Source organism: Furipterus horrens, unplaced genomic scaffold (genome assembly GCF_987537825.1).
Source record: "Furipterus horrens unplaced genomic scaffold, mFurHor1.1.pri manual_scaffold_7, whole genome shotgun sequence".
NCBI lineage: Eukaryota > Metazoa > Chordata > Mammalia > Chiroptera > Furipteridae > Furipterus > Furipterus horrens.
In genome coordinates, this window is record NW_028327177.1 from 117,246,711 (window position 1) to 117,272,860 (window position 26,150).

Here is a 26,150-nt window from a genome sequence, read left to right on the forward strand (position 1 = left end):
TTATTTACTGTTCAGGCCTTGCAATTTTGTTTTATTTTAAATCTAGAATATACACACATATATTTGTTCCTTTTTAATACAAAAATTATATATATTCACTTAAAAAGATAAAATATAAAGATATACAAAATAAAAGGAGTGACCTGGAGCTTTCCTCTTCAAGGAGAGGCATAAAAGTCAACCTTGAGAAAGGTCAGGACTTGGGACGTAGGCCCAGGGTCACAGGAGTTGGGTTCTTTAGAGACTTTCGGAATTTGCTCTGAAGGAAAACTCTTGGTACACACAGGCCTTCTTTTTTATTCACCGTCTCACGGAACACATACTCGTTCACCACTTCTTCATAACCTGTGTCCATAAAGAGCTGAGCCAGAAATTCTGTAAGACAAGCAGATCAACAACTGTCAGTCCTGAAATCATTACATTTGCTTTGCAGTCAGGTAAGGAGGAAGGCTGGAAGGCTGAGACAGATTTTTGTTTTTTAATGTAATGAAAATGTCAATGCTAAAATTTAAAGGTTTTGTTTTAAAAAGTAACACACTCTTACTTCTTATCGTCTTACACCCAAATAGAAAATCCAAACTAAAAGGTAACCAGAAAAGTTTAAGGACAGCTTGGACTATGCCCACCTTGCCCTATTATGAGTCCCCAAATGCAAAAGTCTTGAGTAAAAAGCAACAAAATTCCAAACTGGTTGTATTCATACAAAGTCTGCATGTGTTCGATTTGTTTACATCAAGCACTTCATCTATCTAAACATGACGGAGGAAAATCTGTGACCAGTGTGGGGGGAAAAATCATCTGATGGTGATATACCCCAAGAAAAATTTAACCCAGATAACACATCACTACACGTGAAATGAAACAAATGGCTATGTAACAAAAATACTCTTACTAGGAGCATTACTCCGAATACTGCTCTGAAGTACTTTACAGATATTACTGCATCTTCTCAATTATTTACCACTAGTTTCATCAAATTTCATGAGTCAGAAACATTAAAACGAATGCTTAATTTTCACTTGACATTTCTTATGATTTTGCAATCTGAATGGTAATCACTCATTTTTTGTTTAGAATTCAAAAGAATATTTTATTTCAAGAAATACAAATGTTTGTTTAAAAAAAAGAGCTTAAGAAGGTAATTATCTTATGGTCCAGATTTAAGTAGGCTTAAAACTCATGTTTGGATTTTTTTTTTAATAAAAAATGACTTTTTAAGGATCCCTCTATAGAAAACCTCTGCATTTAAATACAGATCCAATCACTTTTATAAAATAATGTTTCTTTGCCCTGACTGGTGCGGCTCAGTTGGTTGGGCATTGTCCCACAGTTCGATTCCTGGTCAGGGCACATGTGTCGATTGCTGGTTCTGACCCCGTTTGGAGGGCGTAGGAGACAACCAATCAATGATGTTTCTCTCCCTCTCTTTCTCCCTCCTTCCCCCATCTCTAAAAATAAATTAATTAAATCTTTTAAAAAATGTTTGTGATCTGGGAAAGTAATCACAAGGCAATATATTGTCCTATTTCCTTCATGTTTGAATGAACAAAGTGAAGAAGATTCCTAGTTGCCCTCCTCCTCTCCCAGCACAGTTCCTGGTATCTATGCGGCACATAGAGCCCATCTGTTAACCCAGACTAACTAGACATTGTCACCAGAGGAGGCTGTGAGCTCACCATGGCCAGAGGCATGTCTGTGTTGTCCCTGGTGCTAGGTAAGTGGCACGTGACAGAGAGCTTGTTCCAGTGTCTTGTGCATGTGTGCTATTAAGTACAGCCATCCCCACCCCCAACCAGTGTTACAGTGATAAAGCAATCAAGTAAACAGAAATAAAGACAGATTCCATTAATCTTACCATCAGTAAAAAAATACGATCTGGTTCCATCTTGTCTAACATAAAAGTTTTCTCCAAGTTTGCTGCCGGCTTTAAACCTAAGCATTGCGTGATCATATAGGCCATAGTCGCGAAACAAGACATTTTTGCCTGGTTTTAATACCTACAAAGCAAAAGCAGGCTGCATATAAGTCTGGGGAACCTAATCAAATAAAGCTTACTATGAAATAAAAATCTGATTAGCCCTGGCTGGTGTGGCTCAGTGGATTGAGCGCTGGCCTACAAACCAAAGGGTCGCCAGTTTGATTCCCAGTCAGAGCACATGCCTGGGTTGTGGGCCAGGTCCCCAGTTGGGGGCACACAAGAGGCGATCACGCATTGAAGTTTCTCTCCCTCTTTTCCTGCTCCCTTCCCCTCTCTCTACAAATAAAATAAATAAAATCATTTAAAAAATAATAATAAGCATACTGTGGAAATGCAATTCAAAACCACTTCATATGCATTAGAATATCTATTAACAAAAATAAACAAATTTTAAAAATCTGATTAATTTAGAGATGAAATTACCTTACACTTAGGATAATTATGAAAGGCGTCAGGCTGAAATCCCCATTCTATGAAGGAAAAAGGGCCTACTAATCAAAGGTATAGTCACACTTGGCAAGATGCCCATGAAGTGATACTTCTTGAGAGCTCACAAGACACTCTGGAAGGTCCAGTGTCATATAATTAAAAAGTTAAAGATATTAGACAAAACAGTCTTATCCTCATTAAAGCATGTCTCCCAACATTTAACTAGCCATCTCCTAATACGTGGCCCTATAGTCCGACTGTCTCTTTAAAAAAATGTGATGTCCTTTTGACTTTTTTCTGATTGTGCCTGGCTTTCCTCATTCTGAGTCTCAGCTCTGGTTTCACTGCGCTATGACTATGTACAGCTTGCCTACTGTGCAAATAAGTGACATATGCCTAGTACTGTACAGCTTACCTCATTTTCTCATTGGATCTCCATCCAATTCCAACAGGAAGAAAAGAGTGTGATTATTATCCTCATGTGAGGAGAGGAAACTGATATCAGGAAGAGTTCAGTGATTTGCCTACAATCACACATCAGCAACTAAGTGGGGGAGTCAGGACTCGCACTGGGACAAAAAGCCTCATGCTGTAGAACGAGCAACATCTGTGTTTGGGGCCATTCCAATTCCACTGACACTACTGACAAGAAAAGACGGGCTGTGAGGGGAGGAGGAACTGAGTACCGTTCCCGCGCTGCTGCACTTCCTTACGTGAGAAGGAGCGGGTCAGCCAGTGCAGGAGTGTAGGCAAGGGGTTCAGGCCCATGTGGGAGTCCCTCACTAACGCCTATCAGAGATAGGTGTCACCAAGTAGAAAGGTACGATCAGCAGGGAGTGGGTATAACTACCCGTATCTTACAAAGCAAATAGCCATGTTTTTTCAGGATGAAAAGAAAGTGGTACACACTGTGACACTTGCTTTTTATGTGAAAATTCTTTCAAACTGCATTAACATTACCAAATTAGGGTGGACTTCAAAGGGGGCACAAATTAACTCTTATTCTGACCCATTACATCAACAAGATATCCTTTAAGACATAATTACATATACTACCTATTATAACAGATATTTGACATAGCTTGATGTATTTCTTTTTTCGGAATAGAATATAAAGTATTGTACATAATACATACTTTCAAGTGTGCTAACATTTAGTAAATTCTTATCAATACTAGCATGCATTTCAAATACTGTCAGTAAAGAGCTTCTTGGACAAAAATATTCTTACCTTGATGTAAAATGCTAAGTTTTAAACTGTGAATAATTAAGAGGGGAAAATTCTGAAAAATTTAGCTCTTCCTTTCAGAAGAAGGGAATGAACGCTGCATAGGACAGTGGAAAGAACACTCACTCAGGAATTTGGCAATCTTGATTCATACTGTATTTCTTCCATTAACTAATGAAATGACCTTGAGCAAGTAATTTTATCCCTCTGTACATGTTTTCTCATCTGTAAAATATTATGATGCTAATGTCTCCTTTGATCAAGGCACTATACAGTTCATTAACCAGGCATTTCTCAATGTTAGGTTCTTTCATTTCCCCAATAGCTCCAAGAAGTGGGTAGGTAAACTCTATTTACCCATTTTACAATAACTAAGACTCAGAGTAAAAGTGATTTGCCTGAGGTTTCAAGGCAAGTTGGTGGCACAGGAGTGACCAAAATCCAGTTCTTATGATGACAAATTTGGTCTAATTTATTTCACCATTCTATTGCAAAATGAGGGAATTCAACTTTAAGGTTATCTTTCAGTGTAAAATTATGTGGTTTTTAAATTTTTCTGGTGTTAACATTCTAGAGTAATTACATGTACCTTACAACAGCTTTTGTAATCCTTTAAATATTTTTCTAATTAGGCAACTATATCTGGAAATAATAAGTTTTGTTTCTTTCTCATCCTTAAATCTTTTCTTGTCCTTTTGAGCTGACTGGGTCTTCCAAGATAATGAAGAATGGTAGTGGGCATCCTCATCCTCATAAAGTTCCTGATATTCCTTATTCTGTCCTAACTACTTCTTAACACGTGAAACCTTCATCAGTAAAAGCACTAGTATCAACAACCTCTTCTGATGTTCCCTTCATTCTTGTGCTCATAGAAAAAACCTGATTGTCCCAATGACAGTTTTCCCAGCAACCTCTCAAGTCATGGCTGTTTTCGCCCATTGCCCTGGTGACATTGGGCTTGACGACCCAGCTGGTTTCCTCCCTCGCCCCTCGCTGCTACTTTCTGTGCATTCTCCTTTCTCCTCCCTAAACCCCACAGCTCTGATCTCTTGTCATCAGATTATACCACCCACTATCCCTTATTGTCACTGATTAGTTCCATGCCGTGTCCCTTCATTTCATGATGAATGTAACTTGTGGCTTACTCCCTTATTCTTTGTACTACTCCATTTTTAACTCTGGGTAACTTCAATATACATGTGGATTATCCTTTGAAATATACTGGCTTCTTAATGACTTGAGCTTCTCTTCCAAAGATCTTATCTTCCACCCTACTTAACCCACTCACTCCCACAGTAACATCCTAAAGCCTTGTCAACACTAAAAAGTATAAGCCCTCCTTACCGTCAACATCACCCAGGTCACTATCTGACCACCCTCATCATTTTACCTCTCTGGTTCCCCATCTTTAATAAACCTTCACCTGGACCTTCAAATCAGGTGATCCTATCTTCTCTTCCCTCTTTACCCAGCTAAAGTTTCATGACCATTTACTGGTACATGCTAGGCTCTCAACTGTTCAGATACCAGGATCAGGGAAAAGAGAGGTTAAGGAGAAAAAAAAAAAAAAAAACCTTAAGAAACCTCAGAGGGCTAAAACCAATGTGGTAATATCTGAATATTTTTAAAAATATTGTTTTAAGTGGGAATAATTATTCCCGAACAGGTTTCCAGTGTCTTGAAATTTCTACCTCACTACTCTTATAAAACAAAATCAGGGTTGAATTTTAATGTATAGCTCTAAATACACAGAATTTCCCTTTCCTGACATTTACCTTTTCAACTTGCTGAATGCTTTCCTCTCCCTTTGTAAAGCAGAGTGACTGAAGCCCATGGCTCCCTGAACAGGTGAGGTGTACGGGCTTTCTAGATGATGCGCACTTGCACTTAGTGCCTCCCAGGTGAGCTGTAGGATCACCACTGGTCATTTGTGTTTGTAAAAATCATCCTTGCTCCAAGGCTGGCCGCACTCTGAAGAGCAGCAATGGCCACCAGACAAATGAAAGCTTAGGGTGGATTTTTACACAGGAGAATCCCTTTCCATACAGCCTACCTAGTAAGAATGGGAGCTCCTGAATCTAGATAGTACCTGATCCATGAAGGGAAGGGAAGCAAGAAGACTGAGATGTCTAGCTCCTTGAGTGCAGGCTCCAAATCACTAACCTTGTAAATGTTTTGTAAGACAAGGTGCATCTTCTCAGGGTGAACAGCAGAGAGCACGAATATCAACATGACAACATCCACAGACTCTGGGGGCACATGTTCCAGAAGGTCGTCTTTAGTTAGGTCACATTGGAATACCTTGCATCTTTCTGTATCATATAAAGGATTTTGCTAAAGACGGGAAAAACACAAAAGAATTTTAAATCAACATCCATGTTGATGCATATAGAAAACTATGGCCTCAAAAGGAGGTCCTGTTTTTCCACTCATGTACTGCTGCTCAGAGATCACTGATCACTTGTTATGGGTAACACTGAGTAATGAGCCATTTTCACATTAAAGCAAGTAATATTCAATATTGCTGTGATTTCATTTTAAAAGTCATTTTCAATTGAGGAGAGAACACAGCCTATCACATATTCAAAACTGAGCATTTTAGAAACATATACAGCCACAGGGATAATACTCCAAAACTGGCCTCTGCTTCCTTAATCCTCCTTTGAGTTATCCACCACAAAACTAAATCCTACAAGAAGCCCTCCAGCTTCCCTTATTGAGATGCTTCTACAGTTCTTCTGGGCATATTTTCCCTTGCTGCAGCAAGCTAAATAAACCCAATTTCTTTTTGCTACAAGTATGTGCCTGGTACATTTTGGTCAGTGGGTTTCAACACATGCATAAGCACATTATAAAGAAAAATTTTTAACTTTTCTTTAATGTAAATAAGGACCTGAAAAAATACACAGTTATTGAATGGGAAGATTCAATATTGAAAAGAAGCTAACTCTACCTACCATTCTACCTACAAATCCAGTGCAATCTCAACAGAATCCTCCTAAATTCCTAGAATCTTGACAAGGTAAATCTAATTAATCTGGAAATGAAAATCTTTAGAAATAGCCAAGTCAATTCTTATTCATTTCATTTTTTAAATTGTTGTGCTATTACAGTTGTCCCATTTTCCCCCGTGGCTCTCCCCTGCCCCACCCACCTCCCCCCTCTCCCACAGTCCATCCCCACCCGGTTGTCCATGTCCATGCATCATTTATACTAGTTCCTTGACTAGACCCTTTCCCTTCTTTCCCGCCTCCAAGTCAATTTTTAAAAATGAAGAATGATGTAGGAGAAGGTACACTTCTGAACATCAAAACATTACAAAATGTAGCACTAAAATAATGTGGTTTGAGAATGGGAATGAATAGATAATGAGAAAAAAAAGTCCCCAAACAGACCTATGTACATAGAGAAATTTAGTACTGGATACAACAAAAAGATGTGACAAAGATGACAATTAAATTTATAAAATGGGAGATAATAAAGGTGACAATTACCAGGAAGGAAAATTATTTTTTTCACTCAATTTATTGTATTTGAATAACTAGATACTTATTTGTATTAAAAGACTACTGGCTACCCAGATGACTTAAAAGACTTATAGGTTCAGCTCAGGGATATACAGAGGTGGAAAAATGTAGCTCCCATCCTTACAATAAGAAAAATATTGGAGGGACAGCAAAGTAACGACTTTTTATGAACCTGTCAAAGAACAAGCACCCTTCCCAAAATCTAGAGAGGGAGTTGCCTTTAGGGAAAGATAGGACCCAAGCATTTGCTTACCTGAGGCAGAAGCCTCCCAACTGCAAAGATAAAACTAGAAATCTGAGAACTTGCTGGAGAACTGAGTATGGATGTTACAGTGTTCGGTTCCTGGGGACTGACGTCATAGGGATGGTTCCTACCCTTTTGCAGGGGGTTCCACCAGAAACACCATCAGGCTCTCAAAGAGAGGATCGTGCTGGACTTTCTCATTTCCTTTAAGGAAGAAAGGTTTAATCTGCGGGAAAAAGGTCATTTGAGGCCTGCAGCCTTAGGGCACTGCCACTACGGGAAGGGCACTACTCTGCCCAGATCTAGTCCTAATCTGCAGGAAGAATGACCTCAAGACCACAGACAGGACACTGGTAGATCCCTCTCACAGCTGGGGGAGGGATGGGAGAGAAAAGACTATTCCTGGAGAGGCAGAAGGTCACACCCGAGACACAGATGAATATGTAGTTTGGAAACTGAGAATTAGAACATTAGGGGGAATAATCCCTTCTGCCATACCTTACCACCAAGTCTTAAGTAATAATAACGGTGGATCGCAGCTGGAATAGCCACAAGAGACAGTTTCTTTACGGGGAACGGCATAAAGAGAGGATCCAAAGCCAAGAGGAGAGACAAAAACAGTCACCAGAGGAGTTTGTTTTCTGTGGTACCCATAGCAACAACAAACCTTACAGGTAACTACAGCAACAACAGACTTCAAATACAGGCCAACTTCTGTCTAGATTATTAAAAATCATTGCCTCAGTATCCACTATCCTGTATAAGATATCTAGCTCTCAACAAAAAAGTACAAGGCATAGCAAAACATAAGAAAAAACACAGTCTGAAGAGACAAAACCATCAGAACCAGACTCAAATATGGCACAGATGTTGGAATTAAAAGTCTGGGCACTTAATGCCCATCTGTAGATGAGTGGATCAAAAAACTGTGGTACATTTACACAATGGAATACTATGCAGCAGAAAAGAAGAACTCCTACCATTTGTAACTACATGGATGGAACTAGAGAGAATTATGCTTAGTGAAATAAGCCAGGCAATGAAAGACGAATAACATATAATCTCACCTAATACAGGAAACTAATGAACAACACAAACAAATGAGCAAAATTGAACCAGAGGCATCTAAACATGGAACAGACTAACACTGACAAGGTGGGGAGCAGGGAGGGAGAGAAGGGAGGTAAGAAGGGGAAGAGTCTAGTCAAGGAACTAGTATAAATGACCCATGGACATGGACAATGGGGTGGGACTGACTGTGGGAGAAGGGGTGGGCTGGGTGGGGGGGAGCAATGGGGGAAAAAGTAAGACAACTGTAATAGAAAAACAATTTTTAAAAAGTTTGGGCACTTAAAATAACTGATTAAAATGTTAAAGGTTCTATTGAAAAAGGTGAACATGAAGGATCAGATAGGTAATTTCAGCAGAGAGAGAGGATAAAAAGAGTACCAACTGAAAATGTTAAAAAACAAAAACGTAGTAATAGAAAGAATGCATTTGGCAGGTTCATCAACAGGAATACCTATTGCCGAGGACGGGATCAGTAAACTTGATGATGGGGCATTAGAAATTACACAAACTGAAAATGCAAAGAGAAAGTGAGTTAAAAGAAAAACAACATCCAAGAGCTGTGGTATGATAGCAAATGATTTAACAGACATATAACTGGAATCTTAAAAGAAGAGAGAACAGAGCTGAAGAAATATCTGAAGAAATAATGACCAAAATCTGTCCATATTAGTTAGAAACCCTAATAACCAAAGTTATAAGAAGAATATATAGGTAATTATAGAACCCTAAACAGAAATTGAGAAAGCTAAGATGGTGTTCTAGGTAAACACGGCTCGCCTCCTCGCACAACCACATGAAAATTACAATTAAACCACAGAACCACTATTATTCAGAACCACCAGAAATTATGCTGAATGGAAGTCCTACAACTACAGAATTAAAGGAAAAACCACACTGAGACTGGTAAAAGGAGCAGATACATGGAATGGGCTGGTCCCACATCAACATGTGGTGATTAAAAACTGGAAGAAGTATCTCGGGAGCAAGGGGTCCCAGCTCCACACCAGGCCCCACTACCCAAAGTGCCAGTGCTAGGAAGATAAGTGCCCATAACCTCTGGCTACAAAAACCAGTGGGAATTGAGACTGTGGAAAACAGGAGCTGCTGGACTCCCTGGAAGTTCCTCTTACAGGGCCCATGTATGGTCTTACTCAGATTCACTGCTTCTAAGCTCCAGCACTGGGCATCAGTTTGAAAGGCACCAGAGGCAAACAAGGAGGAGATGAAGTGTCTGGCATCAGGGCGAGAGCTGGGGGACAGTTTTCTCCCAGACAGAAGTGCTGGCAGAGGCCACTGAACCTTTGATGAGCCCTTCCTCCCACAGAGCTGGCAGGCAGGTGCCACATCTGAGACTCTTATCACCTGGCTCACACTATTTGTCACACCTGGGTCATTCCCTGAGGCTTAGCATGAAACAACTTTCAGGCCCACCCAAGCTGCTTCCAGTGGCTTTTCCATAAAAATGGCTTGTCTTGGCTCATGCTTCACATTTTCCTAAATCCTCTCAAATAAGCAGCAGCTGGCCTCGGCATGCCCTGTGCCTATTGGTAAGTGGCCCCAGGCCAGCACAAGTAGTAGCCATCTACAGATCACTCTGTAGCTTTATGCCAGGTGGCCCCAGACAGAACATAGGCAGTGGCTGGCCCTGGCCTGCACCTCCTGGGAAGCCCCAGAGCCTGCACACCCAGTGGACAGCAACAGACCATGTCGGAGCACCACCACCCAACCATCTCCACAAGCAACACCCTCAAGGGGCAGGCTCAGTGGGCACCAGAGCCCTGCTGAAGTAAGTCCTGCTCTGTTGAGTGGGCACCTGCCCAGCTGATCCTCCACAGGGGTAGGAAGTTGGTAGGCAGTGGTCACAGCCAGTCCTTGCAGCTAATCGGCCTGGGTCAATCCCTCCCAATGGCCCACCAACAGCAATCAAGTCTCAACTACAAGAGGAGGGTATACACAACCCACATGGAGGGTGCACCTCGAGTACCCAGTTTGGGTGATAGGGGAGCTGTGCCATTGGATCCTACAGGACCCCTACTACATTAAGCCACTCTACCAAGCCAGCAAATCATAGCAGCTCTATATAATACATAGAAACAAACACAGGGAGGCTACCAAAAGGAGGAGACAAAGAAACAGCCCAAATGAAAGAACTGAACAAAACTTCAGAAAAAGTACTAAACAAAATGGAGACAAGCAATATACTAGGTGCAGAGTTCAAAACACTGGTTATAAGGATGCTTAATGAACTTAGGGGAAGAGCAGATGAACTCAGAGAGAACTTCAACAGCATAAAAAAGGACACGGAAACCATAAAAAAGAACCAGTCAGAATGAAGGATACATTAACTGAAATGAAGAACAATTTATAGGGAATCAGCAACAGAGTGGATGAAGCCGAGAATCAATTCAGCAATTTGGAACATACGAAAGCAAAAACACCCAGTCAGAACAGCAAGAAGAAAAAAGAATCCAGAAAAATGAGGATAGCATAAGGAGCTTCTGGGACAACTTCAGGCATTCCAACATTTACATCATGGGGGTGCCAGAAGGAGAAGGGAGAGGGCAAGAAATTGAAAACTTATTTGAAGAAAAATAATGACAGAAAACTTCCCTAACATGGTGAAGGAAATAAGACACACAAGTCCAGAAAGTGCAGAGTCCCAAACAACATGAACCCCAAGAAGATCACACCACAACACATCAAAATCAGAATACCAAAGGATAAAGACAAAGAGAAATTTTAAAAGCAGCAAGAGAATAGCAGTTAGTTACCTACAAGGGAGTTCCCATAAGACTGTCAGCTGATTTCTCAAGTTTTGCAGTCTAGAAGGGATTGGAAAGAAATATTCAAAGTTATGAAAAGCAGGGACCTACAGCCAAGATTGCTCTACCCAGCAACGCTATCATTTAGAATTCAAGGGCAGAAAAAGAGCTTCCCAGACAAGAAAAAACTGAAGAAGTTCATCATCACCAAGCCATTATTATATGAAATGTTAAAGGGACTTATTTTTTTTAAATGATCAAAAATATAAACAATAAAATGTCAATAAATACATATCTATAAACAACTGAATCTGAACAACAAAACAAGCAAACAAGCAGAACAGAAACAGGATTATAGATACAGAGAACATTTTGATGGTTGTCAGATGGGATGGGCATAGGGTAGATGGGCAAAAAAGGTGAAGGGATTAGAAGTATAAATTGGTAGTTACAGAATAGACATGGAGATGTAAAGTAATGCATAGGAAATAGAGTAGCCAATGAACATATATGCATGACCCATGGGCATGGACAATGGTGTGGGGATTGCCTGAGGGGGTATGGCGGGGAGCAGGGTGGAGGGGGCAAAACTGGACAACTGTAATAGCATAATCAATAAAATATAATTTAAAAAAAGAATTAAACAAGACTTAAAACCTTAGCTCCTCAAAATGAACAGATTAATAAATGTGACACAATTTAAATCTTGTCATAGAACAATACCATAAAACATTGAACTAGAAGAAATGTTTGCAACATATACAACAGAATATCCAGAATATATACTAAAAATAAGAGCAAAAATGAGAGAAAAATGGGCAAAGGTTATCAACAGAGAATTCATACTATAACATAAGCTCCACATTAGTTGGGTTTTTTTGTACATTTTGTTCACTACTTAATCCCAATGCTTAGAACAGTGACTGGCACACATTAGGTTTTTGATAAATATATGTGGAAGAAAGGAACTTACAAGCAAAAAACAAAAAAACCTAATGCTAATTTATATATTATAAGGATTTCACCCTTACTGATTATAAGGAATGAACAAATTAAAATATGGAGACATTATATTTTGCCCATAAGATTGGGAGATATAAAAAAGACATTAAATTTGAGGACCTAGATTAAAAGGTATCCTTATTATTGGTGAAATGATACATGGTATTAAGTTTTTGGATGGAAACTTGGCATTATCTTTTAAAATTTAAATGTGTATATATTTTTTTCCATTATTCAACATATGGAAATGTGTAGAAAAATGTGTACATATGTTTCAGAGTATGTGTATAATGTTGATCACATTAACCCTACTTATAAGGGCAGAAAATTAGAAACAATTTAAACAAATATCAACAGAGTAATTGTTAAAGTAAAGTATACCCATTTTATGGAATACTACAACAGATAAATAAAACGTGGTAGACCTATGTATACTAAGATGGAAAACTGCAAGATATAACGTAGAATGACTAAAGCGAGTTACAGTACAATGCGATACCAATATTAAAAAGTCTAGTGAATGCCAAAACTGTGAAAGGCTGATGGAAAACTAGGTATCTGCATGTTGCCAAAGTAGTCCCCACATACTTGTTAATGACAAAAGGGTAATATTTGTACAACAAAGGAATTAGGTAGTTACTACCTTACCCCAGTGACCAAAGCTAGCATCACTTACGGTAAGATTAAACAGACATTACTGCCTCCTGACATGAAGCTATATGAAAGGTATATCACCTATTATTTTTCTGGGAAATAATTTACCCGATTTAAATTTAATTTCTAGTTAACAGCAAAATTAGGGGATAGAGGAACAAGTTAAACAATGATACAAAGAAACAATCAAACCATTTTGGAATGTGGGACCTCATTACAGAAAATGGCTTGTCAGTGGCCAAAAGGTCAATGTGAAGGGCAGGAATGTTTTAGGCTAAGGAGATTTAAGGTACGTAATGAAGTATGAGGAGCAGTCCTTGATTAAATATAGCTATAAGATACCTGGGACTCCGGGGAAATCAGAAAATGGATTGACTATTAAAGACATTAGAGGACTAGAGTTATTTTTGTTAGGTATGTATTTTGCGGTCATATAGAGAAAATCCTTATTGAAGACGTAAGCAGACATGTTTAGCAGCGAAGTGTCTATAATTTACAACAGTTTAGCAAAAAAAGTCTATAAAGCAAATTGGCAAAATGCTGGCAATCACTGAATTCGGTATTAGTATATGGGTGTCATTATGGTATTTCTTTCTACTTTTTCTTCTTTCTATATGTTTTATATACATGTGTAAATGGAAAACTATATTTATGATGATCATAGCTGGTTAACTTCAGGGAGAGGGCTGAAGTTGGGTATAAAGGTTAGGTTAAACATCTCTAAAAAACCAGAAACATAACAGAACACATGGATGGTGCACCAACCTTGACATATTTAACTGCTCTTGGAGAAAAATCACAGGCATAAGCAAATATATTCAGATCTTCTTCTAAAAGTGGGAATAAACAGTTCCCAACCCCACAGCCAGCTTCAAACACAGTCAATTTTTGATTTTCAAACTGAGGAAAGAGAACTCAAAGTTAGAGTACACTACCTTTGCATAATGAAGAAATAAACCAAACCAAAAGATCTAGACCATGAATAACAAGGTCTCTGCCCCCAGAGACAATAAATAAGTAAACTGATAACCAAAAGCTAATACTAATATCTCCATTTGTTTTCCAGCACTGGGCAGTTGGGTGTGGAGAAAACACAGCATAATCGCTAAGAGAACAGACTCAACTGCTTGCACTCAATCCAGACTCCACCCCTCCCCCACTTTCTATCCTTGGACAAATCACTTAAACAGCTTTGTGCCTCAATTTCATCAGGTAGGTAGGGTTAACACCAATGCCTACTTCCTGGTGCTATGATAAGGCTTAAATTACAGATGTAATGTTCTAGAGAAGGGCCATGGTAAAGTGTTCACCATCATCATCACAAATCTGTCACTTAAGTTACTCAGTATGAATTTAACATTTACAATTTGCAGATTAGCTTTAAAGGAACAGAAATGCCCACTAAAGTTCTCCTCTATTATATAACCCAGGAACTGCTAAAACTAGTTGAGACCAGTCTATTTCTCTTAAATGTACAAACCATTCTGACATGATTCATAAATTCTCTACCTCACTTCCATAATAATGCAATAAAGCGTTCCTACACATTTGCAATGAATAACAACTCAAATAAGGTGTAACATTACCTCCCTACATGATCTGAGCTCCTCAAACTCTCTGGTGGTCCAGTGTCTATCTTTGAAGAAATTAGTACTATTTCTTTTGTAAAAAAGATCCCAGTTCTTCTGAGCATCTTTTTCCAGTTTTTGCTGTTTAAAATCAGACACTAAAGCCTGGTCTCTTTTCAGCTTCTCCTCTTCTTCAGAGCTGAGAATCCTTCCTTGCAGCCCTTTCCTCTGCAAAGACATCATTTCCTAAATTGACAATAATTTAATACTGCTGAAGATTCTCCATCAGTGAATAACTGGAGGAATCCAAGTTTATTCCATAGACACAGGAAGTTTTCTCAGACGTGGTTCCTCAGGTTGGGTTCAAAGTTCAAGCCATATGCCTCCTTTGCGGGAAAAAGAATGATATTCCGGTTAGTGGTTCCAGAACAGTTCTTTAAGAGGCTGAGGTTGTGGTTCTAGAACAGTTCTTTCACCAAACAGTTCATGTCACCAAACATTGACTAGCGCTGACTCTACACAAAACCCTGCCTGCTACACGGAGAGGTCACAAAGGAGATCAAGACAAAGTCCCCACCATCAGAGGGCTGACATTCAGTAGCTCAAGCCTCTCACGCACCGAACTCTAATTCAAACCAGAATAAGTCATCTATTAAAATAAATCAGTTTAGTTTAGAAAAAGGACAACCCCGAGAACTGACTGAGAAACCTTGGAGAGAAAATACTCATTAATTTTTGTGGTCACTTAACAATTGCAACAGCTGCCCGGATTGGATGCGGGTGGTCAACTGCCAGACAGAAGTGGGATCGTTTCCCAAGAATCGGAGACTCAGTGTTTTGGTTTGTTTGCTATTTTGAAGGGGGGAGGGGAGATGGAGCTACGCCCGGGTGGTCTGAGTCTCTGATCACAAGAAGCTCTCTCACAGCCAGGGGCTGAGGCTCTCGCACCGCCAATACCGCATGAAGGGAAGGAAGAGCCGAGTGACGCGTGGCGCACGGTTCCGAGGATCCATCTGTCTCAGGAGCCTTGGGATAAACTAGGCCGACGTGGCCGGTCATATTGGCTATCAGACCCGCGTTTATCTAGCCCGCCGCGCTCTGGCCTCACCGTCATCATTTCTTAGCTTCTCTTGGAGGGATAGGGCCGAGCGCATTCAGCCCTCAGCCAGGCCCAGGCCTCAGAAGCAGACCTTGGGAGCCGCCGCGAAACAGCCCAGAGCACGGACAAACCAGCGTCCCGGACCTCAGAACCCCGACGGAATCCTATTGCTATGGCACCGCCTCCGCCACTTCCGCTACGAACCCAGAAGTGCCTCCCCGACGCCGGAAGTCCCGCGGCCCTGCTTCCTCAAAGGCCTCCCCCTCCCCTACGCGGAGGAGACTTGCTTCCGGCGCCGGGTGGGCGCCGGTTGTATTCCCGCTGCGCTCCGGGGTGGTGTCCACGGAGCCACGCTCTCCGGGACGCCGGCGCCGGAAGCTGGTACCGTGGCCGCGCCGAAAGAGCGCCGGTGCGGGCGCGAGGCCCGTACAGGGCCATGAACGGGACCGCGAACCCACTGCTGGACCGCGAGGAACACTGCCTGCGGCTTGGGGAGAGCTTCGAAAAGCGACCGCGAGCCTCCTTCCACACCATTCGCTGTAAGTCAGCGCTTTTCACGGTTTCTTGCGGCCGCTCCTGCCGCCTCTTAACAACCTCGGCCCTCCCAAGTACGGGAACCCGCTGCCTACGTCCGCTCCCTTCTCTCTTCCCTCAGATCCTCCGGGACTTCGATTTTTTCCCCCCTTCAGGCTCATTCTTCCCAAACCAAACCCTTCGTTACTCCAACTCATCTGCCTCATGGCCCCAAACGCTTCTTCCGAAGTTCTTTGGCCTCTCTTTCTGTCGCCCCAGACAGCCCTTCCTTTATGCCAAACCTACTCCCTCTTTATTATCGAAAAACTGTGACTCCACATCAGACTCCAGTTTTTCCTCTAATCCCTACCCCCTTTCTGATTACCCCACCAGAGTTCTCCGTGTTTAAGGGACTCTTCCTGTTTGCTCTTGAGCCTCACGGACTCCCTCCTGTTTCATTCTGTTTTTCCCTATTTTCCTTAGCTTTCTTTCCTCGTATTCCTTTGCTCTGGGCACCCAGAGACACTGCGCTTCATTCGCTCCTGCGGCCAAAGAATCCGCATTCTCTCTGCGCCCCATCAGTCTTCCTCCTCCAGCTTTCTGCACCTCCTTTGACTTTGATGTCTTTTGAGGTCATTTAGACTGCCCCTGGCTGACTCAGGATGAAGTTCCTTGTATGTGAAGAATAAAATTAGAATTCGCGAGCCTGGAATAAGTTAAAGCTTGATCTATGTTTGGAAGCAGAAAAGAGCAGGCATAAAGAATGTCGAAATAGTCATTATGTTGGACCTTCCTTTTCTACGTGATTACAGACTCTGTTGAGGGAGGGCACTCCCACTCCATGTCCTGGGTAAAGAATTGGCTTTTACTAATTGGCTGACTGAGCATCCCTCTGTGATTCACAAGCTCCTGGTTTCCTGTCTTTGAAGTGCTGCTAATGCTGGTTAAGACATGTTTTTGTCGAAGGAGCTAATAGATGTGACTCAACACATTGGGAGATGGCGTGTTGGATAATGAAGTTCCATCTTTGTGTGGTCACTTGCCCTGCCATTACATTACTATGCTAACTGCTGACAGCAGATCAGCTCATTCAGAGGGAGGCTATTGAACATGTGCTAAGACCATCATTTCTTGAGCCATTTACTAACTTGATGTTTTAGTAGAGTGAAGGGCAATGTGGAATTTAAATGAGACACTTCACATATGCACCAGGCATGCAGTTTGAGGCAAGTGTGTGTTAAAATGGAGTAATTGTGCTTAAATTGCAATTCCGAGAGACAGGATTAACCTTTGAAGATAAAATTCTTTGTGCTCCGAGCATCTACAGGAGTATCTTTGTTAAAGCTATGGAACTTGACCGTGGCAAATTCTAATTTTGACAGTTCCTATGCAAAAAGAAATCAGTTTATGTGATGCTGTAGCTTTCGTATTTCATGTACAATCACAGAATCTTATTAATATGTTGTTGCTTTTGATCATCACAGCAACCCTAACAAAACACTTGATAATGGATAATAAGCATTAATTTTCATCTGTCACTGGGGAGAGGGGATTATCTTTGCTTAATAAAATGGTATGTAAATTCTAGCCTTTTTTTTTTCTTCAATATAATCCAGGTGGGGTGGGAGGAAAAGCATGTAGAAGTATAGATGAAACAAGAGTGTCCTTAGCTGGTAATTATTGAGGCTGGATAATGATGGTACATAGGGGTCTATTGTACTTTTCTTGTTTTCCACAATGAAGTAGTTTTTTTTAATATCCTAAATTATTTGTATTTTCCATTTATTTGAACAATAATTCTTAAGTGAGAATGCCTAGAAAACCCTTAATATACTGTACCATACTTTTCGCTCCATAAGACACACTTTTTGTTCCCTGAAAGTGGGGGGCGGGAAATGTCTGTGCGTCTTATGGAGAGAATATTGTGTCACAGACCGTGATGTGTATTACCTGACCTGTGGCGACAGCTGTTAGAAGAGGAAGCGGTGGGCCCAAGTGAAACCCCTGGGGACACTTAAATGACCCACTTTACTGCTGAAACTCAGGGTGTCTGGTCAGTACGAAGAGAGTGAAGAAAGTGATATCAGTGATTGTGAGCAACTGAGCTTCATAAATTCTGACACTAGGGGTTCCCAGAAAACTAGAAGAGTACTTGAACCTTAGTCTCTCCTCATTTGTTAATGACAGTGATGATGGTTCTTAATAGCACTGTTGACTGCTCTTCACTTTACATGGTTGAAATATTATTCTATTTTATTAAGTATTTTAGTACACCATTTGGTTCAGAATTTTTTTTCTTGTTTTCCTCCTCTAAACCTAGGTGCGTCTTATGGTCAGGTGCGTCTTATAGTGTGAAAAATACAGTAAGTAACCTGGTGGATAAATACTTTTATTTTCTTTTCCTTTAGATGATTTTAAGCCAGCATCTATAGATACCTCCTGTGAGGGAGAGCTTCAGGTTGGCAAAGGAGATGAAGTCACAATTACCCTGCCACATATCCCTGTAAGTTTATTCCAAGGTTTGTTTGTTTTTTAATGTGAGAATCACAGTGAAGTCTCATTTTATGTTATTACAATTTGAATTACCTACTGTTTAAAAATTCCTCATTTTCTGAAGTGCCAGCATAAGGAAGAAGGGAATTGGGGGTATGGGGTGGAGTAGAATGCATACCTCCTAGGTGTTTGATTAAAAATGATTCTTTGTCATTTTCTCCAAGTTCTCATTTGCTACAAAGTAGACAGGGATCCTACCTGGACACCTGGCCCCTCTTTTTAGACATGCATAGTTTTTCCGCAAGCAACTCCATAGGAAAAAGCCATAGTTTCCATGTTGATATATAGCAGCAACAGTTTAGGAGCATGGGGCTGCGAAGCCAGGAGTTACGGTGGGCTGGAGCAGGACTTACATCTTTCATATAACATAGTAGTATTCCCTCATTTATCGCGGGTATTACGTTCTAGTCCCCCGCCCCCGCGAAGTAGGAACCTTACATTTATTCTATACTCTTAAACCTACGTAACTTTAACAACATACATATACAGTACCACAAAATCCTGTGATATAGTGAAAAACCCGCGATACATAATTAAATATAACATTTTAAAAAATCCCATGATACAGTGAGGCCGCGATAAGTGAACCGCAATATAGAAAGGGGCTACTGTATCTGGCAAAGGGTGAAATGGAGGCTGATAGCTTCAGGCAACAACCAGAGGTTCGGAGCATTTCGCTAATTGAGCTACAAGGAACCCAGTTAAAAGCTGAAATGAGAATTCTTGCATAGCACGGCTTTTGTGACGTTTGCCCAAGGCAGCACTCTGATCACAAAGCCTGGAGGATTAGACAAAATACTCTTAGTGAACATGTGTCATTGCATGTCACTGTCCTGTCCTGGAACACAATAGTTCTTGCTAACCAGTGATAGAATGAAAAGGCACTGGACAAGGAGACCTGGGAAGCTTTGTGTTTTGTAAAATTTCCTTGTCTGCCCGTTCAGACTGCTGTGTCATTACTTGTTGTCTTTGGCAGGTTACATCATCTCCCTTTTGACCTTACTTTCCCAAATGTAAAATGAAGAGGTTAGATAAATGGTCCCTAAGGTCCCTTCCTATTCTAAATTTTTACTATTTGAGTGAGGAGCCAAACAGTTTTTGATTCTATACAAAGGATTAAATCCTATATTTAGAAAAGATTAATTGAGCACTTACTGTGTGCTGGTTCATTACTAGAAACTGAGAATACAGTCTTGAATAAAACAGCCACATTTCTTGCCCTTGTGGGGTTTATGATACGGAATTTAAATATAAGAAAATGTAATGCTTATTTTAGAAAATCAGGGGAGCCTTCCCTAAGGAAGTGACCTTTGAGTCTATTTGAAGGTTAATTTAATTGAAAGAGAAGGAGGGGCAGGTGATCCTGCCAGAAGCCTTGTTAAAGCCCTAGAATAAAGATTGAGGGTCTAAGAGAATGCCAGCCACCTGCTGCCTTCTGCTCTGGAGCCTACAGAGCCAGGGGTGAGTGGTGCTGGTGAGGTTGAAGGGCTAGCCAGTTGGTTTAAAGATTTAATTATTTGACTCAGAGCAGTGGGGTAGTGATCAAAGGGCTTAGGCAGGTGTGTGGCCTGAGGTACTTACTCTGAGCTAACCAGGGTAATGAGCTGCCCTTCGAGATGCTCTTGGTTACTTGGCATGAGGGGGAAGCCCTGAACTCTCCAGTTACGTGGAAATGTTAGCGATCTCTCACTAGTTTTAGTTCTCATAATGAAAGCTCTACTCAGTGTAATATAAGTAATGGTTATTTCTTTTTCTCAGTTCACACTTTACTATTATTTGTAACATTTCTTGAGTCCTTAGAACAATGTACAGTAATTTATATTACCTGTCTTCATTGCATACAGTCATACATTCTTGCTATATTATTATTTCCCTTTTCTTTATTTTTGCCTGGGAAACCAGAAGGAGTTCTTTTTGAGTTTTTCTGATAAAAGATTTGATGAGTAGAGTCACCTATAAATTCAGTTTTGATATTCATAACTGATGCTTTGGTTTTCTTCATCTTACATTTCTTGTGCCATATAGGGATCCACCCCACCAATGACGGTATTCAGGGGGAACAAACGGCCGTATCAGAAAGACTGTGTGCTAATTATTAATCATGACACTGGTGAATATGTGCTGGAAAAACTCAGTAGCAGCATTCAGGTCAAGAAAACAAGGTATGTGAATAACCAGATACAGAACAATGTGATGTTTGTATTTGTATTGTCTGTTCAGTTGTTTTAAAGATTGTGAGTGTCTGGGTACTCAGTATCCTATTGATAATCTCAATAACTCCACTTATGTCTTCTCAGACAAATCAATAAACTATATTTTCCTCAAATGTAGTAGAAAGAAGTAATGTTTTTAAGACCTGAAAAATGAAAGCCATTGGGGAAAGTAATGTACTTTGTATGTAAATCAATTCTGTTAATTTCAGGATTTTTGAAACAGTACCATTTAAGGCATAAGATTTAAATTTATAGACTTATAAGTATGAAAAAATACTTGAATAATATATATACTTCGTTAGTGTGAAAACATTAATTTTTTATGAGATCCATTTGAGTTATTTTTCTACCAAAATAAAACTTTACCTATTTTTTTGAACTAGTGTGCTCTCTTTAATATTTAATTCAATCGGCATTACATGTTAGCTTGAGGGGGTGGGAAGCAATGGGGGAAAAAGTGGGATAACTGTAATAGAAAAACAATAAAAATAAATTAAAAATAAATACAACTGTGAAGAAGAAAAAAAAAGTGGAGGCTAAGAAGCCCAAAGGTGTTTATGAGGAGGTTCAGGGGAGGATTATGGCAGCTTGGGATGGAGTAGTGTGGTAGGCAGAATTCTAAGGTGACTCCTAGACTCCTGGCCCTGATCTTAGCACACCTTCTCCCCATTATTCACTCAGACACTAATCTAGTTGCTACTCTGCAGGGATTTTGCAGATTCTTATGAAGGTCCCAAAACACTTGACTTTATGAGAGGGAGATTATCCTTAGTGGGACTGCCCTGATCGGGTGAACCCTTAAAAAGTTTGGGCTCTTTCTGTCTGGCAATGAAATTAGAAGCAGGAGAGGGATTTGATGTGAAGGGGCGTCTCTGTGGCTGGCTTTGAAGATGTAGGGGGCCATAAAAAAAAAAATTGGCATTACATGTCTGATAAGACACCAACTAGATTTTATTTTCAAGTCAAAATTCTATAAATAGAGGTAACCATGTGGTTCTGTTGTTAAATCATGATATAGCAATTACATTTTAAAGAGAGTGTTAACAGCCTGGTACTTTTCTGTTTATGCTTCCTCAAGCCATTTTCTTCATTTGTTTCACAAAAGATAGAGTAGCTACGATTTTTTAAGAGGTTATTATATGCCAGGAACTATGCTGGATGCTCCAGGAATGATCTTTTCTCATCTATAAGTGACTCTCAGAAAGGTGCAATTGTTACCCTTAAAAAGCACATGCACACAGGAGGAGACTGAGGATAAGGGAGCTTGTGGGTTACCTGAGTCTGGTGCCAGTGCGCTGCAGAGCCCCTGTTCCTCTCCTGCTCGCGCTGCCTTTGTAGTAATTGCCTCCACAAGCCGGGTGCCGCTGCTGCTCCTCCTGTAGCTGATGGTTGTGAGCATTGCTCTTACTGTGCAGTGTCGTCTGGGGACTAGCAGCATTTATCACTTGGATACTTGTTGACAGTGCAGAACCTAATAAGTGAGAATTTGCATTTTAATGAGATCCTCAGTTGATTTGCATGCACACTAAAGTTTGAAAAGTGCTGGGCTAGTACGTTTACAAAAGAAATTGTTAATGGATAGATTTTTCTCAATTTGGAGTGGAACACTTGGCTTGTCTGCCAGCAAGAGCTGCTATGTGACAAAATGAGCAAGCAGTAAAAAGATCCTGGAAAAATTTGCAAACTGGCCAGTATTTCAAGGGCCAGTTTTATTTAGTAACTCATACACTTGTGATTATCACTTTATATTGTTGACAAGTCTAATAGTCATATTTTTTTTAGTAAAAGGGGTTCTCACAATCACATTGTAGTCTGCATACCTGTTTTATCTACTTCTTGCTATAAAATGTGAGCTCCTTGCCCTGGCTGCTGTGGCTCAGTGGATTGAGCGTCAGCCTGCGAGTCAAGTGTCGCTGGTTCGATTCCCACTCAGGGCGCATTTGGGGGCGCAAGTGAGAGGCAACCACACAATGATGTTTCTCTCCCTCTCTTTCTCCTTTCTCTCTAAAAATAAATAAACAAACAAATAATGTTTTTTTTTAAAGTGAGCTCCTTGAGGGCAGTGAGTCTATTACATTTCTCTCTGTATCTCTGGTGCACAACTCATAATTGGAATTCAATGGATGGTGGTTGAATGATTAGTTCATGTGATAAAATTATAAATACCAATATTTTTCAGCGTTCTGAAAAGCATGGAGTTCTGCAGAAACTTCCAGCTGGTCGGTCACCTGGACAAATTTGACACTGGTTTTGTCTCTCTGGTTTAATGTCTGTATCTCATTTCAGGGCGGAGGGGAGCAGTAAAATCCAAGCGCGGATGGAACAGCAGCCCAGTCGCGCCCCACAGCCGTCACAGCCCCCACCGCCCCCACCACCTATGCCATTCAGAGCACCAACAAAGCCTCCAGCTGGACCCAAAACTTCTCCCTTGAAAGATAACCCTTCACCTGAACCTCAGCTGGATGACATCAAAAGAGGTAGGGTGCATTTCTGGAGGCATGGTAGCAGCTTGGAGTAGTACGGTGTTGATGTTTCTGTGGAGATCATAAAGCTGTCGCATTGACATGATGCCCTGGGCATTCCCTACCCTTAGAAAATTTCTGCAGAGTTCGCCATTCCAGAGGTGACGAGGCTGGGGGCCTTTCCCGCTCATCTCATTTGACAGGGGGAGTCCAGGCATAGTGACTTGAATTGTGGCTGTCCTTGCAGCATTCTGGGCCTTTTTTTGTTTTTAATTGATTTTATAGTGAGAGAGGAAAGAAGAGAGAGGCAGGTAAGCAGAGACAGACATCAATCTGTTGTTCCATTTATTTTTGCATTCATTGGTTGCTGCTTGTATGTGCCCTGACTGGGTATGGAACACATAACCTTGGCATATTGGGACTCGGTTCGGCAGCTGTCCGTCTCGAGAGACGATGGTGTAGCTTCTTAAGAGTCTATCTGCACCGCCGAGAATGGTTGTGCAGTCCGACTCGGGAGTGACACGGTATCTGTCTCCTCCCGTGTTGAATCGACGTCTTGCGATGACGCTGGAGTGTCCTCTCCAGTGAAGCTGAAACTACAGAGCCTGGGCAGGGTGATATGGAGGGTCTGCTGTTGCCCATGCAGCAGACCCCCCCTCTCTTCGCAGCTGAAGGGCCCAAGGGAAAGACGGAGTCAATACAGTTTGGCTTCAGGTGCGCCGCAGGAGTTGCCGGTGTTGACTACAACGTCAAACCGCCTTAGGGACTCCGGCTCCGGATTTTCTGTCGGGGTTTACTCCCTTAGCCTTTCTCCTGAAGAGGTATGCCGCAAGGCAGCGGAGGTTTTTTGGGGTCAGAGTTTTCCTTCTCTGATGTGCCCTGACTGGAAGATCGAACCAGCGACACTTAGCTCGCAGGCCGATGCTCAATCCACTGAGCCAAACCAGCCAGCATATTGGGACTATGCTCTAACCAACTGAGCAGGCCAGCCAGGACTAGAGGCCCAGGATTTAAACAAACATGACTGCCATCTAAAGGTCCATGTGGCACACCTTCAAGGCTTTGGAAGAAAAAAATTCCGAGGTGCTGGGGGTGAAAACCAAGCATGCCAATGTTAGTATACTGTTTAGGTTAGAGGGATATTGCAAATACCATGACCAATGCTTTGTACTAACACAAAATTTATAAATATGAAAGTGACGTGAGGACCAGTGGAATGGGCAGTGGCCTAAAAGGAGAAGTTTGGTCAGGCTCTCTTCAGTGCATACCTGAGATAAAGAAGCTTACCTTACTTTCTCTTCTATGCAGTGAATGGTTTTAGTAGTCCAGACTCTTAGGGAGTTAATACGATAAGTGTTGTATTTCATATTTGTAAAATTTTATGAAACAAAATTAAATCGATAACAGTAGTAAACAGGGAAAGATAAGAGTTGTCCTTTAGGAGTCTTCCTTTCCCACCTTAGAGAAGTACAGTCTTTGCACAGTGCACAGTTGTTAAGCTGCTTGACTTTTTTTTTCCCTCCTGGATATTAGAATGCCATTTATGGAAGTTTTCACTTTAGTTGAACAGGAATTGTACCATTAGTGGTTAATTGTTCTCAATTATACTTCAAGGAACCATAGCCATTTAAGGCCACATGATGTGTTTGGACAGGAAAATCTGTTATGAATCCTCAGTGTAATCAGTAATGTTGAAATGCTTTGTTAAAACACTTTTCTTTCCCTGCTTTTCCTTTCCTGCTTTACATCTGTAAGAAATGCTGTACATGGCAGGCATGGCCGTCAGTCAAAATATATAAGGAGGGCAGAGGAGGGGTGGTGTTCCACCACGTTTCTTCAGACATGCTTCATTTATTCATGGGACATGAAAACTGAAAAGCACCCCAGACGCTGTCTGCCTGGCCCTTCATTTTTCCAGAGTGTCTTGGAATATTCATTGACTTCCACTTGGATCTCTCTGGTGGTTAGAGGTAGATCCAAAACAAGCATTCAGACCTTCCAAATCTCCAGTCAGTTATTTTCAGTCCCTTAGCATAATGTTCTTCTCTTATTTGGTGTTTAATCCTATAATTCACTATTTCCTTAATAGATAAGACAAAATATACTTAATTCATTTCTTACACAGAAGTCATTATCCTGAAGCAGTTTGGTTTTTGGTTATTTGGGATGAATTTAATATCTCTGTTGTCTCTCTGGAGACAAGTTAGGTGTTTTTGTTTCTTGATTTTGGTCATTTTGTTTGTACATTTCTAAGGAATTGAGAGGCAGGAGTTTAAGTTACTCCCACCGCTGTCGGTTTTGCCAGTTTGCTGTTTGCAGAAGAGTCACTGAACAACTGCCTTGAGAATGGTGCTGTGCTGACCCTGCCGTGCCCTTCTATTCCAGAGCTGAGGGCCGAAGTTGACCTCATCGAACAGATGAGCAGCAGCAGTGGGAGCAGCTCCTCAGACTCAGAGAGCTCCTCGGGCAGCGAGGACGACAGCTCCAGCAGCGGAGGCGAGGACAACGGCCCCGCGTCTCCTCCCCAGCCATCACACCAGCAGCTCTACGGCAGCAGGCCGGCCATGGCCAACGGGACCAGCCGGCTGCAGGGAAGCAACCAGCTCATGAACACCCTCAGTGAGTGTGCTGGCCCTTTTCTGACTGGGAGGGGTGGCATGTCAGGCAGAGATGCAGCTTCTCCTTGTCTTAGATAAGACTATAAGCCTGAAGACACTTAAAGCATAAGAAAGGATCCTGACCAAGATAATTTGAAACAGAAAGGAGTAAATTATCAAACAGGTAAACAAAGGAAGCATGAAACTGAAAAATCTGTTTTTCTCTTTTCCTCACTGGCACAAATTAGGT

The 26,150-nt window shown here is 41.2% G+C and overlaps 2 protein-coding genes across 3 annotated transcripts in view; one reads left to right on the forward strand and one right to left on the reverse strand.

Annotated features, from left to right (window-relative positions):
* Window positions 1-15,757, reverse strand: METTL6 (methyltransferase 6, tRNA N3-cytidine). 2 transcript variants are annotated; one of them, XM_090284357.1, is made up of 5 exons: window positions 14,482-15,751; window positions 13,661-13,795; window positions 5,799-5,969; window positions 1,856-1,997; window positions 1-375 (listed from the first exon to the last, which is right to left on the reverse strand). In XM_090284357.1, the coding sequence occupies exons 1-5, from the start codon at window positions 14,704-14,706 to the stop codon at window positions 194-196; spliced, it is 855 nt and encodes a 284-aa protein (XP_090140483.1). In that variant the 5' UTR covers window positions 14,707-15,751; the 3' UTR covers window positions 1-193. The 2 variants fall into 2 exon arrangements, with proteins under 2 accessions (XP_090140483.1, XP_090140482.1); XM_090284356.1 differs by lacking the exon at window positions 1-375 and having other exon boundaries at window positions 1,578-1,997; window positions 14,482-14,849; window positions 15,572-15,757.
* The window catches only part of EAF1 (ELL associated factor 1), a 15,503-nt gene continuing 5,087 nt past the window's right edge, over window positions 15,735-26,150 (forward strand). Inside the window, exons 1-5 of the mRNA XM_090284355.1 lie at window positions 15,735-16,101; window positions 18,484-18,578; window positions 20,654-20,790; window positions 23,128-23,318; window positions 25,689-25,922. Coding sequence (XP_090140481.1) covers window positions 15,735-16,101; window positions 18,484-18,578; window positions 20,654-20,790; window positions 23,128-23,318; window positions 25,689-25,922 — 1,024 coding nt within the window. The remainder of the gene's footprint in view (window positions 16,102-18,483; window positions 18,579-20,653; window positions 20,791-23,127; window positions 23,319-25,688; window positions 25,923-26,150) is intronic.

Excerpts from the sequence above, each read along its gene's own strand:
- METTL6 (XM_090284357.1), bottom strand. The coding sequence starts at position 14,706 with ATGATGTCTTTGCAGAGGAAAGGGCTGCAAGGAAGGATTCTCAGCTCT. Across the intron at positions 13,796-14,481 it reads AGCTCAGATCATGTAGGGAG|TTTGAAAATCAAAAATTGAC; the intron begins GTAATGTTACAC and ends CTCTTTCCTCAG. Across the intron at positions 376-1,855 it reads ATCGTATTTTTTTACTGATG|AATTTCTGGCTCAGCTCTTT; the intron begins GTAAGATTAATG and ends CTTGTCTTACAG.